At 54.7% G+C, this 14,940-nt stretch overlaps 1 protein-coding gene across 2 annotated transcripts in view; it reads right to left on the reverse strand.

Annotated features, from left to right (window-relative positions):
- LOC135264193 (voltage-gated potassium channel subunit beta-2-like) overlaps positions 1 to 14,644 on the reverse strand; it is a 29,705-nt gene extending 15,061 nt beyond the window's left edge. The window contains exon 1 of one of the 2 annotated variants that reach the window (XM_064352921.1): positions 14,173 to 14,644. In XM_064352921.1, coding sequence (XP_064208991.1) covers positions 14,173 to 14,456 — 284 coding nt within the window. In that variant the 5' untranslated portion in view covers positions 14,457 to 14,644. Of the gene's footprint in view, positions 1 to 6,216; positions 8,065 to 14,172 lie in introns of those variants that run through there. The other variant, XM_064352920.1, reaches the window with a different exon arrangement.
- Positions 14,645 to 14,940: the final 296 nt, after the last annotated feature.

A 14,940-nucleotide genomic window follows, 5' to 3' on the forward strand; every position in this document is an offset into this window, starting at 1 on the left:
TCTGTCATCTGCCCCCGAGATGCCCCGCTGCCCCCTGCTCGCCAAAAATAACCCAGCAGGGAGAGAGAGGGAGAGTGAGAGAGGGAGGGAGAGAGAGAGAGAAATGGGGAGAGGGGAGAGGGAGGAGGGAGAGGGGAGGAGGAGAGAGAGAGAGGGAGAGGAGAGAGAGAGAGAGAGGAGAGGAGAAGGGGAGAGGGAGGGAGAGGAGAGGGGAGAGAGAGAGGGAGAGGGGAGGAGAGGGAGAGGGGAGAGAGAGAAGAGAGAGAGAGGAGGGAGAGGAAGAGAGAGGGAGAGGAGGAGAGAGAGAGGAGAGAGAGGAGAGAGAGAGGGAAGAGAGAGAGGGAGGGAGAGAGAGAGAGAGAGAGAGAGAGAAAGAGAGAGAGAGAGAGGGACAGAGAGAGAGGGAGGGAGAGAGAGAGAGAGACAGAGGGAGCGTTTATTTCCAGGCAGACCAGCCTTTATTTATTCTGCTGGTTTACAGCGATCCGCCCGGTTTGAGCTATTTTTGGAAACGCGGTTGTGTGTGCGGTTATTCTGTGCCGAATACGACACACGGCAGGCTGATGTATATGCATGGCACAGAGAGAGGGGGGGGGGGGAGAGGGAGAGAGAGGGGGAGAGAGAGAGGGAGCGGGAGAGGGAGAGAGAGAGAGAGAGAGAGAGAGGGAGGGAGAGAGAGAGAGAGGGCGAGAGAGGTGTTTTTTTTATTTGGCTCCAGAAATCCTATGAAATCCTCTAACGCACAGGGATGATAGAGAAAATATTATTAGCGTTACGGGTGCTAAAAAAGTCTACAGGTCCACAGACTGCAGTTTTGCTGGAAACTGATCTATTTTGATAGCAGACAATAGCTCACATATATACACAATCATGTGCATAACACACACATTAATACATACACACATACCCATGAACGGACACACACACAAATTCATGTAAAAAAACTCATGCATGCATACCCCCACAAATATTAATGTATACACACACGTACACCCCCTAACACCCCCCCACACACACACATTAATGTAAAAACACTCACACCTGAATATCCCCCACATTAATGTATACACACACGTACACCCCTAACACCCCCCACACACACACATTAATGTAAAAACACTCACACCTGAATATCCCCCACATTAATGTATACACACACGTACACCCCCCCTTCCCCCACACACACACACATTAATGTAAAAACACTCACACCTGAATATCCCCCACACATTAATGCATACACACACGTACACCCCCCCCCCCACACACACACACACATGACAGTGTGCATGGTGTGAGCTGGTCAAACATTGAGTATGGATGTGTAATATGAGGCAGTGTGTGTCTCTCATTTTCTGCTGAAGAAAGCCCCCTGCGTCTCTCCCTCTTTCTTTTTCCTGTTCCCTCTCTCTCCCTCTCTCTCATTCCCTTGCTCTCTCCCTCTCTCTTTCCTCTGCTCTCTCTGTCTGTCTGTCTGTCTCCCCTTTTCTCTCTCCCCTTCTCTCCCTCTCTTTTTCCCCTGCTCTCTCGCTCTCTCGCTCTCTCCCTGTCTCCCTCTATCTCTCCCTTTCTCACTCAATGAACTCAAAGTAAATTTGGTAAAAAAGAGCAGGCAGGTACAGTGGCTGGTTGTCATGAGCGATTGTTGTTATGGACACAAGGTGACTCCAAGTTCCTTGCAGCCAGATTGGATTGCAGGAGACCGGCTGGGTGGGGTGGGTGGGGGGGGCACCTTCATACCCCCAAACTGCCCCTCAGAATGCACACTGCACCCAAGCACCACCCCATTACCCCCAGAGTGCTCACTCTCAAAGCCTCAATACACCCAAGCCTGACCACACCCACAATCACTCTGACTGACTGACCACTGACTATCACCTCCCCATCAGAAGACACACACACAGACACACACATGCACACAAACGCCACAGACATAGACGGGCGCCCACACACATACATATGCACACATGTACAAACATGCACACACACACACATGCACACACACACATACACACAGGCGCGCACACACACACTCAGACGCACATGCATACGCACTCACACACACACACACGAATGCACACACGGTCAGTTTCCACAATGAAGGCAACAGTGCACAGAGTGGTGCAATGCAGTGCGACAGTGTTTACAGAGAGAGAGAGTGAGAGAGCGAGAGGGAGAGAGGGAGGGATGGAGAGAGAGGGGGGAATGGAGAGAGGGAGGGAGAGAGGGAGGGATGTAGAGAGAGAGGGAGAGAGTGGGGGGAAGGGGGAGAGAGGGAAAGTGAGAGAGGCAGGGACATCAAAAATCTGGAAGTATAGAAAGAGGGGGGAGATGGCCAGAAAGAAGGAGAGAGTAAAGTGAGCGACAGAGGGAGAGATAGTGTGAGCGAGAGTGGGGAGGAGAAACCGAGAGATGTTGGGAGGGAGAGGACGAGAAAAGGGAGTGAGAGAGGAGGGAGAGGGATGGAGTGAGAGAGGAGAGAGGGATGGAGTGAGAGGAGAGAGAGGGATGGAGTGAGAGAGGAGAGAGAGGGATGGAGACGGATGGAGTGAGAGGAGAGAGGGATGGAGTGAGAGAGGAGAGAGGGATGGAGTGAGAGAGGAGAGAGAGGGATGGAGTGAGAGGAGAGAGAGAGATGGAGTGAGAGAGGATAGAGAGGGATGGAGTGAGAGAGGAGAGAGAGGGATGGAGAGGGATGGAGTGAGAGAGGAGAGAGAGGGATGGAGTGAGAGGAGAGAGAGGGATGGAGTGAGAGAGGAGAGAGAGGGATGGAGAGAGAGGAGGGAGAGGGATGGAGAGAGAGGGATAGAGTGAGAGAGGAGAGAGACAGCTAGCAGAATGGAGGGATGTGGTTGTGTTCTGCTCTGTGATGCTTGGTCATGGCCTGCCAGGGTGCAGTCTCTGTGATTGATGCTCTAATTAGTTCATGCAGTCAATTAAGAAACAGAGAGAGAAACAGGGAAGAGACACGCCCCTCTCCCCAAGATCCCCCCTCCCGCCCCCCATCCTGCAAACCCAGACCAGACAACAAAATGAGACACAGCAGAGTCAGCAATTCACCCACTCACCAATTCACCCACTCACCCACGAACACACACACACACACAGGCACATGCACACACACAGACACACGTTGTTTGTGTTATTAAGCAATGTACCCATTAAACAGCAGTAACATAATAATAATCCATTTCATCACCATCACAGTCATTATCATTAAAATTTCACCAATCAGTGAGTCAGCCCCTGAAATGCTCCCCTTATTTTCAGAAGTGCTTTGGACCCTCTGCCTGCTGTGACTGCCATGGCGACGATGGTGAAGATGATGGCCATGATTTTACTGATGATAACTGCTGATGATCATTATGATTATTGTAATTATTGTCATGAAGATGATGATGACAATGATGATGAAGGCTGAAGCATAAAGCATATCCTTGCTGTTGTCTCCAGGATATTTCTCCTTTTTGATTTTACAGTTAGTAAAGGTATGTTTGTGGGGAAACTTTTTATTAATCACATTCTGTACTATTCTCTTCTGTGAAATTGCTAATATATAAAACCCTTGAGTGTAAATAAACAGCATTTCCCCTGCTGCTGTGGGGCCTGCTCAGTCACACGCAGACTCGCCGTCGCTTTTAATCCCAGAACAGTGTGTGCACCGACACAGCCGCAGAGCCGCTGCTAAGCCCGAGGATTACAGCACCGCTCCCTTCAGTCTTACTGCTCTACTGCACTGAGACTCTCTACTGCACTGAGAATCACCTGCACTGAGACTCTCTACTGCACTGAGACTCACCTGCACTGAGACTCACCTCCACTGAGACTCAATACTGCACTGAGACTCACCTGCACTGAGACTCTCTACTGCACTGAGACTCACCTGCACTGAGACTACTGCACTGAGACTCTCTACTGCACTGAGACTCACCTGCACCGAGACTACTGCACTGTGACTCACCTGCACTGAGACTCAATACTGCACTGAGACTCACCTGCACCGAGACTACTGCACTGAGACTCTCTACTGCACTGAGACTACTGCACTGTGACTCACCTGCACTGTGACTCAATACTGCACTGAGACTACTGCACTGAGACTCACCTGCACTGAGACTCTCTACTGCACTGGGACTCTACTGCACTGAGACTGTACTGCACTGTGACTCACCTGCACTGAGACTCTCTACAGCACTGAGACTCACCTGCACTGAGACTCAATACTGCACTGAGACTCACCTGCACTGAGACTCTCTACTGCACTGAGACTCATCTGCACTGAGTCTCTCTACTGCACTGTGACTCACCTGCACTGTGACTCAATACTGCACTGAGACTCACCTGCACTGTGACTCAATACTGCACTGAGACTCACCTGCACTGAGACTCACCTGCACTGTGACTCAATACTGCACTGAGACTCACCTGCACTGTGACTCAATACTGCACTGAGACTGTACTGCACTGAGACTCACCTGCCCTGAGACTCTCTACTGCACTGAGACTCTACTGCACTGTGTTGAGTGCCAGAGTAGCCAATGCAAGTCTTCCAGGGCCAGAAACTTAATCAGGTTGTTTCTTTACTCGCCCTACAGAACATCCGAACAGAACCAACGATGGGAGCTGTCAGAAACAGAGCAGAGGGCGGGCCCCGTAGTCACATGACTGGCAGCAACGCCTGGGTCTGGCGAGGAATCTAATTCAATGCAGATCTGGTCTGTTCTTCAGCCTCACTGTGGAGCTACTGTCAGGTATTACCCCCCACCGACTCACTGTCATACACTACTGCTGCAGAACCTGCCAAAAACACACACTGTGATAGTCGCGCACAAGCTCACACACACACACACACACACACATACACACACACACTCACACACAGCTGCAGTAGAGCAGAACTAAGTATAAAGTTTTCCTCTGTCTCGGGCTGCCTGCCCCTGTAGCCTGGATGTCACACAGATGGGGCCTGGCTGGCTTTGTCCCCCCCTCCCCCACCAGGTACCCACAGCTGGCATCAGTGAGAGACACGGCCCACCCCCCCAGCGTTGCCTGTACCAAAGTGCTCTATAAATACATTTTATTGTTACTTCTGAGCAGCCTGTGGTGTGTACAGCACTTACAGCCACACGGGGGGGCTCTCATGCCCTGCAGCTACAGAGCTCCCTGGGGGGGTGCAGGTGTCACACAGGCGGCCCGGGACTGAAAACTGCCGATTCTGAATGAGATGAACCCCCCCCCACGGTGAGAGAGCAGCAGGGGGCTGTTCAGACGCCGCAGCAGGAAGTGGGAGAGCAGCGCTAGCTAGCGCGTCTGCTACAGCTTCATTACCGCCGCTAATGGCGCCGCCGCCCGGAATGCTGCTTACCGCCGGCGGAACGCGAACCGCCCAATCAGAACAGGCGCAGCTCGTGAAGTCAGCAGCTGCTCAAAAGCTTCCGTACCAACAAACAAACAAAAAAGAGTTATAAAAAAAACCGCTACGACACGTCCGTTACGAGCTGGAGCGGACGGGGACCCGTCTGAGAGACCTGTCAGAGGTCATAGGTCAGAGTTCAGCGGGCGCGTGTGTCCAGGGCAGGTCGAGCGAGGACCACCATCATCACTGATCAGAAACGGTCACCCAGGGGCTGCTGGGTAGCTGGCGGTGCCTGAGTGAGCAGCACGGCTTCGGAGCGGATCCGGCCATGCCAGCGCCCTACAGCAGCGGGCCACGGGCTTCACCTCGCCCAGGGGACACACGGGAGGGATTCAGACAGCGGGCACGGCAGCGTTCACTGCTCGAGTGACCCGCTGGCCAACCAGGCACCTGCGGCTTGCGCTCTGCACACGCGTATGATTGGGTCTCCTCCTCCTCTCAGCGTTCGTGCGTGTGCCTGCCCGGCTCCTCACGCTCACGGTCACATGACGCCACGGCTACACTATGAGACGCATGCCACAGAGAGGCTGCTTCACCTGCTGGGGTCCCAGTCTAAAGCAGTCTACACACAGCAGTGAGCTACACACAGCAGTTTCTCTTTTCTCTTCCTCATGTGTCTCCCCCTATTCACCCTGCCCCGCCCCCCCATACATGCCTCACCCACACTGAGCCCCCCACACACTGCCCCGCCTCCTTGCACAACCACCCCCCACCCCTGCTTCACCCACACATCTGCCCCACCCCCATACATGCCCCACCCATACTGGCCCCGCCCCCACACACCTGCCCCGCCTGCTCACCTGTACTTCATGCTGCTGTGCCTCCCGATGGCCTCCTTCATGTGGGCGTGGCCTTGGGTCGGGGGGCGTGCCGCAGCGGCCGCCGCCTCCCTGGCCTTGGCCAATACCAGGGGCCCGTTCCCGCCCTGGCCGCCGCCCCCGCCCCCTCCCGCTCCCCCGGGGCCGCACCCCGAGCCCCCCCCCGGCGGGGGGGCAGTGCGCAGGCCGCACAGCCGGTCCTCGCTCCGGCTCTTCAGGTTGTGTTCGGTGCAGGCGAAGGAGACCTGCATGGCGCCCCCTGTGGCCGAAACGCGCCCGCGCGCCCTCCTGCCCTCCGAACCCGCTCTACAGCCGCCCGCTCCCTCCCGCCGTCACCCCGACAGGGCTCCCGAAACGTCCAGACGGGGGCTCCGGGACCAGCTGTCCTTCGGTGCAGAGAGAGAGACTGCGGGACGTATGCAGAGAGACCTGCAGTCGGCCAAACTGGCGAGGCTTCAGGCGGTAACCCGCCGCGCGCGACGTCTCTGTACTACACGCCTGGCGACACCTCTACCGCTGGCTCAGCCCGTCCAATCCGCCGCCAGAATCCTCTCCATGCCCGCAACTTTCCGCGTTTCGCGCTCCGCGACAAAGAGCTGCTGGGGTCCCAGCTGCCGCTCCTCTTTTTCCAAGTGGGGGGAGGAGAGAGACAGGGGGGGATCCGCTTTCGGGGAGTTTCTCTAGCAGGGAGCCCCCACGCTCTGACATTCACGAGCGGAGGGCAACGGTAACATCACACGTGCAGCGCGAACAGATCCCCCGCTAACGGTAACAAAACTCACATCTGCGCGCGTGCCCTACTGGCAGACTGACACAGTGAATTACAGACGGATGGAACGCGCTGACACGACGCTTTTCGCAGCACCGGTCTCCCCCCCCCCTCCCTCCCTCGCTGACGGGACTCGCTCCACAGTAGGCCAGGCTGACTGCCCCAGCATGCGCCGGACATCGATGACACAGCGCTCGCACCTCCGGCTCCTCGCTCGCGCCTCTTCGCTTCCCGTCTGCTAACAAATTGACTCTAAACTTAACGGCACCTCACGCACTCTCTCTCCCTCTCTCTCGCACACACACACTCACTCACAAACTCATGTAGGCAATGCCAGTACAGGGCTCACTCTAGCCAATCAGACGCACGCGAGCGTGTGAATAAACAGACACACACACACACACACACACAGGAGAGACACTACCTGACACACCGTTCTGTGACAAGTATAACTGAACTGTCGCACGCAGCTTCCGCAGTGGTTCCCGAGCTCGCGGCGTTGCTATTATGAACACTAAATGCCATTATCGTAATCACCCGGCATTCGAGTCAGAATGCTGCGCGTGCATCTGCCTGCAGAACCACTGTTGTCGCTCCGTCAGCCTACGTTCCATCTACAGCTACCGATGCGCAGGCAAGTATTACCGACACTAACACAAAATATCAATGTTCAGACAGGCTGACTGATAAACGCGCACCGACGATTGCCTTATGGTTTCAATCCGCCACTTTCCAATTGCTTCTACCATCCGTCTTTCAAACGTTTTGTTCAGTTTCCCCAGAAAAAAACGCAGCTGATGCCCAACTCCTATTTTAGCCAGCGAGGCACAAACGCGAAAATATGTGATGTCGAAGACCGCGAAAAAACACCTGCGCCCCTCCCCTCTCTCTCTCACCGCGTTTGATGCGCTTTATTCCACTGAATTGACGAGATTAAGCAGAAAATTACGACACCATCGCAAATTAAACGGGCAAAAATATTCAGTGTCCTCCACATCAGACAAACACACGCGCCGTTTCCTTCTCACTTTATGGTTTGAGAGGAGGCGGGAGATCTAATGTATTCAGCTGCTTTCTCCTTTCCCAGACCGAACTGCATGCACGGGCTAATCATAACAGTGCCGGCGTGTCTGTGCGCAAACCCGGGGCTTTGGGAAATTAAAAATATAAATAATGACCACTCCCTCTCGCTATCCTCTCGCTCTCTTTCTTTCTTCACCTCCCACCTCTCCTCCTACTATTTCTCCCCCGTTCCTCCTCTCTGCGTTTTCCAAAGCATTCCCGTGCTCAGAGGGACAGGCACGTTGCAGGAGCGCTTCTGCTTAACCAGACCTTCCCGCGAGCGAACGGGATTGACGTGACACGCATCGGCTACACGGCGAACAGTCGCCTACAACCTGAACGAAAAGGGGAGCAATGGCATGAAAAAAATGCGTTTTGCGGGGAAAGTGTGCGCGTGTCTGCGCGCGAGACCCCGCTCTCCTCCAAATGCTGTGTTTGTTTTTGTTGTTTTGTTTTTTTTTTATCTAACCAGGGCCACCACATCCGCAACGGGCAAACGCGAATTTCTGTCACACGAACACAGAAGCAAACAGCGCGTGAAACACTTTGCTGTGCTCTGTCCCGCAGCCAGTGCGGTGGACAGTCTGCAGCAGCCCTAACCCAGTCCGCTAAGGCAGTCGGGCTCCAACCTGATTGGTTAGAAGAGGCAGCGCAAATCAACGCACCTAAAAATAAAAGATGAAAGAGGGTCCAGGGGGCTTATCTCAGGGGTCTGGAAGCCCTGTCAATCACAAGCCCTTGGGGGATATGAATTATGGTAATCCTGGCTGTGCTCCTGAAAGTGGCACAGCCAAGCACACCCTATAGACAGACTGATACCAGGGCTGGTGCAGGCACAGCCAGCACAGTGATCTGTCTCTCACTGGGGGGGGGGGGACTCTTTGATGTGGCAGAGAAACCTCAGCCTCGCATCACATGATATCACTGGGGGGGGGGGTATTGCCTGTCCCGGTGAGGCCCCCACACATCCTACCCCCCATCGCTCTAACACACCACTGAGTCTGCTTCTCTTTCCAACATCACTATACACTTCCAGGGTCCAGGGAGAGTGAAGGACATTAGGTGTCTCACACACACAAACACACGCGCACACACACACACTAATACTCACACTCACACGCAGGAACACACGCATGCACGCACACACACATTCACACAGACACACACAGGGAGGAATAACGGAAATTAGGGGTCATTCACACACACACAAACATGCATGCTCACACCCAGGCACACACATACACACACACAGGGAGGAATTAAGGAAATTAGGGGTCGCACATGCACACTCACACACACATATACTCATACACAAACGCACACACACACACAAATGGTCACTGGTCCCACTAGCCTGCAACGGTAAACTCCAACACTGACGCCAAGGTGCCTCCAAAGCACAGGAACCGTGCATGAGCCAATCAGAGAGCAGTAGTGCAGTGGGGTAAGCCAATCAGAGAGAGGTACCCCAGGGCAGAGTGTAAACCCTTGGGATAGAGGTTAGAGCTCTGTTTTATCACTCCCTGGTCTGTTACCATCAGCACAGCTCCACCTGACCCAGGCTTGGAAAAGCAGAAACAACAAAGATGCTGATTGGTGTCTTGCCAAGAATAAATTAAGTAATCAACAGTTTAATTGGCTCCCTTCCTCTCCACCTTAGGTGTGCTGAGAGCTCTGGCACAAAATGGCTGCCGTACATCACCGGGGTGTGTGCTGCATGCTGGGGGGGATATGTGACTCAGTGTGTGTGTGTGTGTGTGTGTGTGTGTGATGCTGTGTGTGTGTGTATTTGGCTATCAGTTCTGGTGGTCAGGGCAAGGTCCATTTGCACTCACCATTCTATCTTCTTCTATCTGTCTTCATCTTCTACTGCCTCCTGAACTCCCATCTCTCTCTCTTTTTTCCATCTTCTCTTTCCATCACTTCCCCGCACCCCCCCCCCCCACACCCCCATCTCTTTATGCCTCTCCCTCTCTTTCTCTCTCAGTGGGATATTTGTCTCAAGCCCTTACACAGAGTCAGCATTGCTTCAGAACACACACACACCATACACACACCATACACATCATACACACACACACACATACACACACACACGCACACACACACACCATACACACATACACACACACACACACACACCATACACACACACACACACACACAACACACAACACACACCATACACACACATACACACACACACATCCACACACACACCATACACACACACCATACACATCATACACCACACACACTCATACACACACACACACACACACCCCACACACACACACACACCACACACACACCATACACATCATACACACAACACACACACACACACACCATACACACACACACACACACACCATACACACACACACACACACCATACACATCATACACACACACACACCACTACACATCATACACACACACACACACACCATACACACTACACACACACACACCATACACACACACACACACACCATACACACACACACCATACACATCATACACACACACACCATACACACCATACACACGTACCATACACACTATACACACACACACGCTCACACACTAATGCAGTTATACAGTTCAGATTACCAGGAGGTTGAAGACAGATAGTGAAGAAATAATGGTTGTCAGTACCCCCCTCCTTTCCCTCTCCCCATTTCTCTCTCTCCCCTCTTCTCCCTCTCTCCCCCATTTCTCTCTCCTCCCTTCTCCCTCTCTCCCCCATTTCTCTCTCCCCCCTTTTCCCTCTCTCACCCATTTCTCTCTTCCCCTCTCTCCCCCATCTCCCACTCTCCCTCTCCCCATCTATTCCCCTTGCTTTGAGGCTATGTCTGCATATTTGTAGTTACTATTCTCACCATCATATACTCTTCACTGATCTCACTACCTCCTGCTATTCTCCACTCCTCCAGCACACGCACACACACACACAAACACAGGTACACACACGCATGCACACACTCACAGGCAGACACACACACTCACACACACACACACAGTGCCACTGCAATATATACACCACATGATGAACACTGGCATGTTTAAACTCATTTTTCACATTTAAAAAAATATAGATTTTATCTGAGCTTCAAACAAGAAGCCATTCTTAATCTGTTCTGTCAATTCTGAAATCTTCAATCAAATCTGCTCTGGGACTTGACCAGGAGAGGGGGTGACTTTAATCTGTGTCTGTCATAACCCTTCACCTTAAATCCCTGTGATAAACTCCCTCCAATAGAAGCTGACATCATCAGAGGAGAGCTGCTGTGATTGGTGGAGGTGTAGGTGGTGGTGGTGGGGGGGTGGAGACTGGCATGGTTCCCAGTTTCTCTGAGGGAACCATTCTGATGCAGCACTTTAAACTGAATTTAAACTGCTCCGCACATTTCCGTGTAAGCGGGCGGGGCCGGTGGGCGGAGTGCAGAGGAGATGTTTAACGGCGGATTCTCTCTGCGGCGTCCCACAGCCTCGGGCCGCACGCGCACACAGCACCGCCCCACATCTTTAAAAGGTCCCGCGAAAGCGCTGGGGGTTTCGCCACTCGTTAGCAGATTTGTGTTTCATGTATTTATGTGTTTGTTTATTTATTTATTTATGAGAGAGGGGATGAAAGGGGATTTGCGGGCCGTGTGGATTTGCATTCTGAGCGAGCGGTCCGTATGTCGTCGGGTTCTTCCCTTCTCTGGACGGGTCCCAGGTCGGGCAGCGGAGAATCACGCGACGCTGAGCTGGGACGGGGGACGGGGGGGTTGGGCAGCCCCGTGCGTTAAACACAAACGCAGCCCCAGCGCCGCTCCGTACCCCAAACATGGCGGCCGAGCCTGATGGCTGCAGATGGGAGGCTGATCGCCGCTCCCTCTGCTCTGTGAGCGCGTCCCGCTCCCTCTGCTCTGTGAGCGCGTCCCGCTCCCTCTGCTCTGTGAGCGCGTCCCGCTCCCTCTGCTCTGTGAGCGCGTCCCGCTCCCTCTGCTCTGTGAGCGCGTCCCGCTCCCTCTGCTCTGTGAGCGCGCCCGCTCCCTCTGCTCTGTGAGCGCGTCCCGCTCCCTCTGCTCTGTGAGCGCGTCCCGCTCCCTCTGCTCTGTGAGCGCGTCCCGCTCCCTCTGCTCTGTGAGCGCGTCCCGCTCCCTCTGCTCTGTGAGCGCGCCCCGCTGAGCGCTCTCTCTACAGGCCGCGCTCTGGTCCTACAGGCGCCTCTGCTCGTAGGCTCCGCCGCTCTCTTAAACCCGCGGGTCGACGCGCCTCGCGGGCGCGTGACCTCCTGACACTACCGCGCTTGCACACCTGACATACCTGCGCGTGACACACCTGAACACTACCTGCGCGTGACACACCTGAACACTACCTGCGCCTGACGCGGCTGTACACGCCCTGCACAGCGAGGTCAGCCGTGTTAATTAAGCTCTAAGAGGTTTAATTGAGTGCACTAGGGACCAAACATGCTCCATTAGAGTTAAACGTTGATTTAACACTGAATATTTTATTGTCTTTGATCCATCTGAACTTGGCTCGCCTCTGCTTCGCTTTACACATACTGCACCGTCCATCGATCCATTATCTATACCCGCGTATTCCCTATCCCAGCATGCATTGGGCGAAAGGCAGGAGTACACCCTGGACAGGTTGCCAGTCTGTCGCAGATGCTGTACAGTACCAACGCTAGTCTGAAACCTGTTTAAACATTGAACAGGATGAAATGATGCACAGTAAAATATTTTATTAGGCCGTATTAATATTTAATATTTAGTGTTAAATCATTCTCAAGGAGGTACATATGGTCCCTGCTGGACCATGTTAGAGTTAAATTAAGAGTTGCGAGTTTTACTGTGTGTGTGCCCCATTTACACATAACCACAGTGTGTGTTTATTAAAGAGATTTGACCGTGTCTGTGACAGCACTGCTGTCGTCTCCACTGGAGGGAAGAGCTCCAGGTCTGTACTCAGTGGAGGGTAACCTGCCCAACATCAGAAGTGAGGGAAAATCTCCCTCTCTCTCTCTGCCTGCTATCACTCTCTCTCTCCTACCTTCCTCTGTCACTACCTCCTCCCTTTCACTGTCTATTTCTGTGGGGTGGGGGGCGGTGCACTCACCTGTACAGCATGGTGGTGCACTCACCTGTACAGCATGGCGGTGCGCTCACCTGTACAGCATGGCGGTGCGCTGGGCGGTGCACTCACCTGTACAGCATGGCGGTGCGCTGGGCGGTGCGCTCACCTGTACAGCATGGCGGTGCGCTGGGCGGTGCGCTCACCTGTACAGCATGGCGGTGCGCTGGGCGGTGCGCTCACCTGTACAGCATGGCGGTGCGCTGGGCGGTGCGCTCACCTGTACAGCATGGCGGTGCCTCCCTGTCGCATGCGGTGCGCTCACCTGTACAGCATGGCGGTGCGCTGGCGGTGCCTCACCTGTACAGCATGGCGGTGCGCTGGGCGGTGCGCTCACCTGTACAGCATGGCGGTGCGCTGGGCGGTGCGCTCACCTGTACAGCATGGCGGTGCGCTGGGCGGTGCGCTCACCTGTACAGCATGGCGGTGCGCTGGGCGGTGCGCTCACCTGTACAGCATGGCGGTGCCCTCACCTGTACAGCATGGCGGTGCACTCACCTGTACAGCATGGCGGTGCGCTGGGCGGTGCACTCACCTGTACAGCATGGCGGTGCGCTGGGCGGTGCGCTCACCTGTACAGCATGGCGGTGCGCTGGGCGGTGCGCTCACCTGTACAGCATGGCGTGCGCTGGGCGGTGCGCTCACCTGTACAGCATGGCGGGCGCTGGCCGTGCGCCTCACCTGTACAGCCATGGCGAGTGCCTACTGTACAGATGGCGGTGCCTCACCTGTACAGCATGGCGGTGCGCTGGGCGTGCACTCACCTGTACAGCATGGCGGTGCCTGGGCGGTGCAACCTGTACAGCATGGCGGTGCGCTGGGCGGTGCGCTCACTGTACACATGGCGTGCCTGGGCGGTGCCCTCACTGTACAGCATGGCGGTGTGCTAGGCGGTGCACTCACCTGTACAGCATGGCGGTGCGCTGGGCGGTGCGCTCACCTGTACAGCATGGCGGTGCGCTGGGCGGTGCGCTCACCTGTACAGCATGGCGGTGCGCTGGGCGGTGCAGTCGCTCAGGCTGTGTCCGCACTCCTGCAGGTAGCGCTCCAGCCGCCGTCTCTCCATCAGCTGCCGTGCCGCCTCCAGGATCCGCGAGGCCAGGACCTCTGACTCGTCCCGCGGACCCGGCCCCCGCTGACCCCGCGCCCCTCCCCGTGCCACAGCGCCCCCCGAGGACGAGGAGGCCTTGGGCTTCTTACTGATGCCGTACAGGTCCTCCACCGAAAACTTGCCCCCTTTGCCCCCGCGGCCCCCAAACATGGCGGCCCGCCTCTTGGAAGAGTCCGGAAAAAAAACTAGGATACAGGAAGCAGGAAACAGGAAGCAGGAAATGGGAAGCAGGAAACGAAAGCCTTGCTGCTCCACTTACGCGTTCTGCCAAAATGAAAGAGTCAAGCTGTAATCCCCAATTTTCATCTGTGCCCGACAAACGTAATCTCCCAAAATTACAGAGCCGAGCCAGGGTCAGATTGGGAGCTTTCAGATTCTTGATTCAACGGTAAGCATGAGACGAGATCCACAGAGCCGGAGGCGGGATCACCACAGGGGGCCGTCCTCCCCGGGTGAAATAGCTCCTCTTTCCACAGACGAGGAAGCCTCCGTTTGGGTGCAGGTTCAGCAACTATCAAACAAAATACATTTCTTTCATTTCCGTTAAGAAACGAAAACGCAGAAGCGGTAACGGCTTAAGTTTTCCGCCATCTGTACTGAGCGACGCGGTCCTCCTGCGGTCGCAGTGAGACTC

This window comes from Anguilla rostrata, chromosome 9 (genome assembly GCF_018555375.3).
Source record: "Anguilla rostrata isolate EN2019 chromosome 9, ASM1855537v3, whole genome shotgun sequence".
Classification (NCBI taxonomy): Eukaryota; Metazoa; Chordata; class Actinopteri; order Anguilliformes; family Anguillidae; genus Anguilla; species Anguilla rostrata.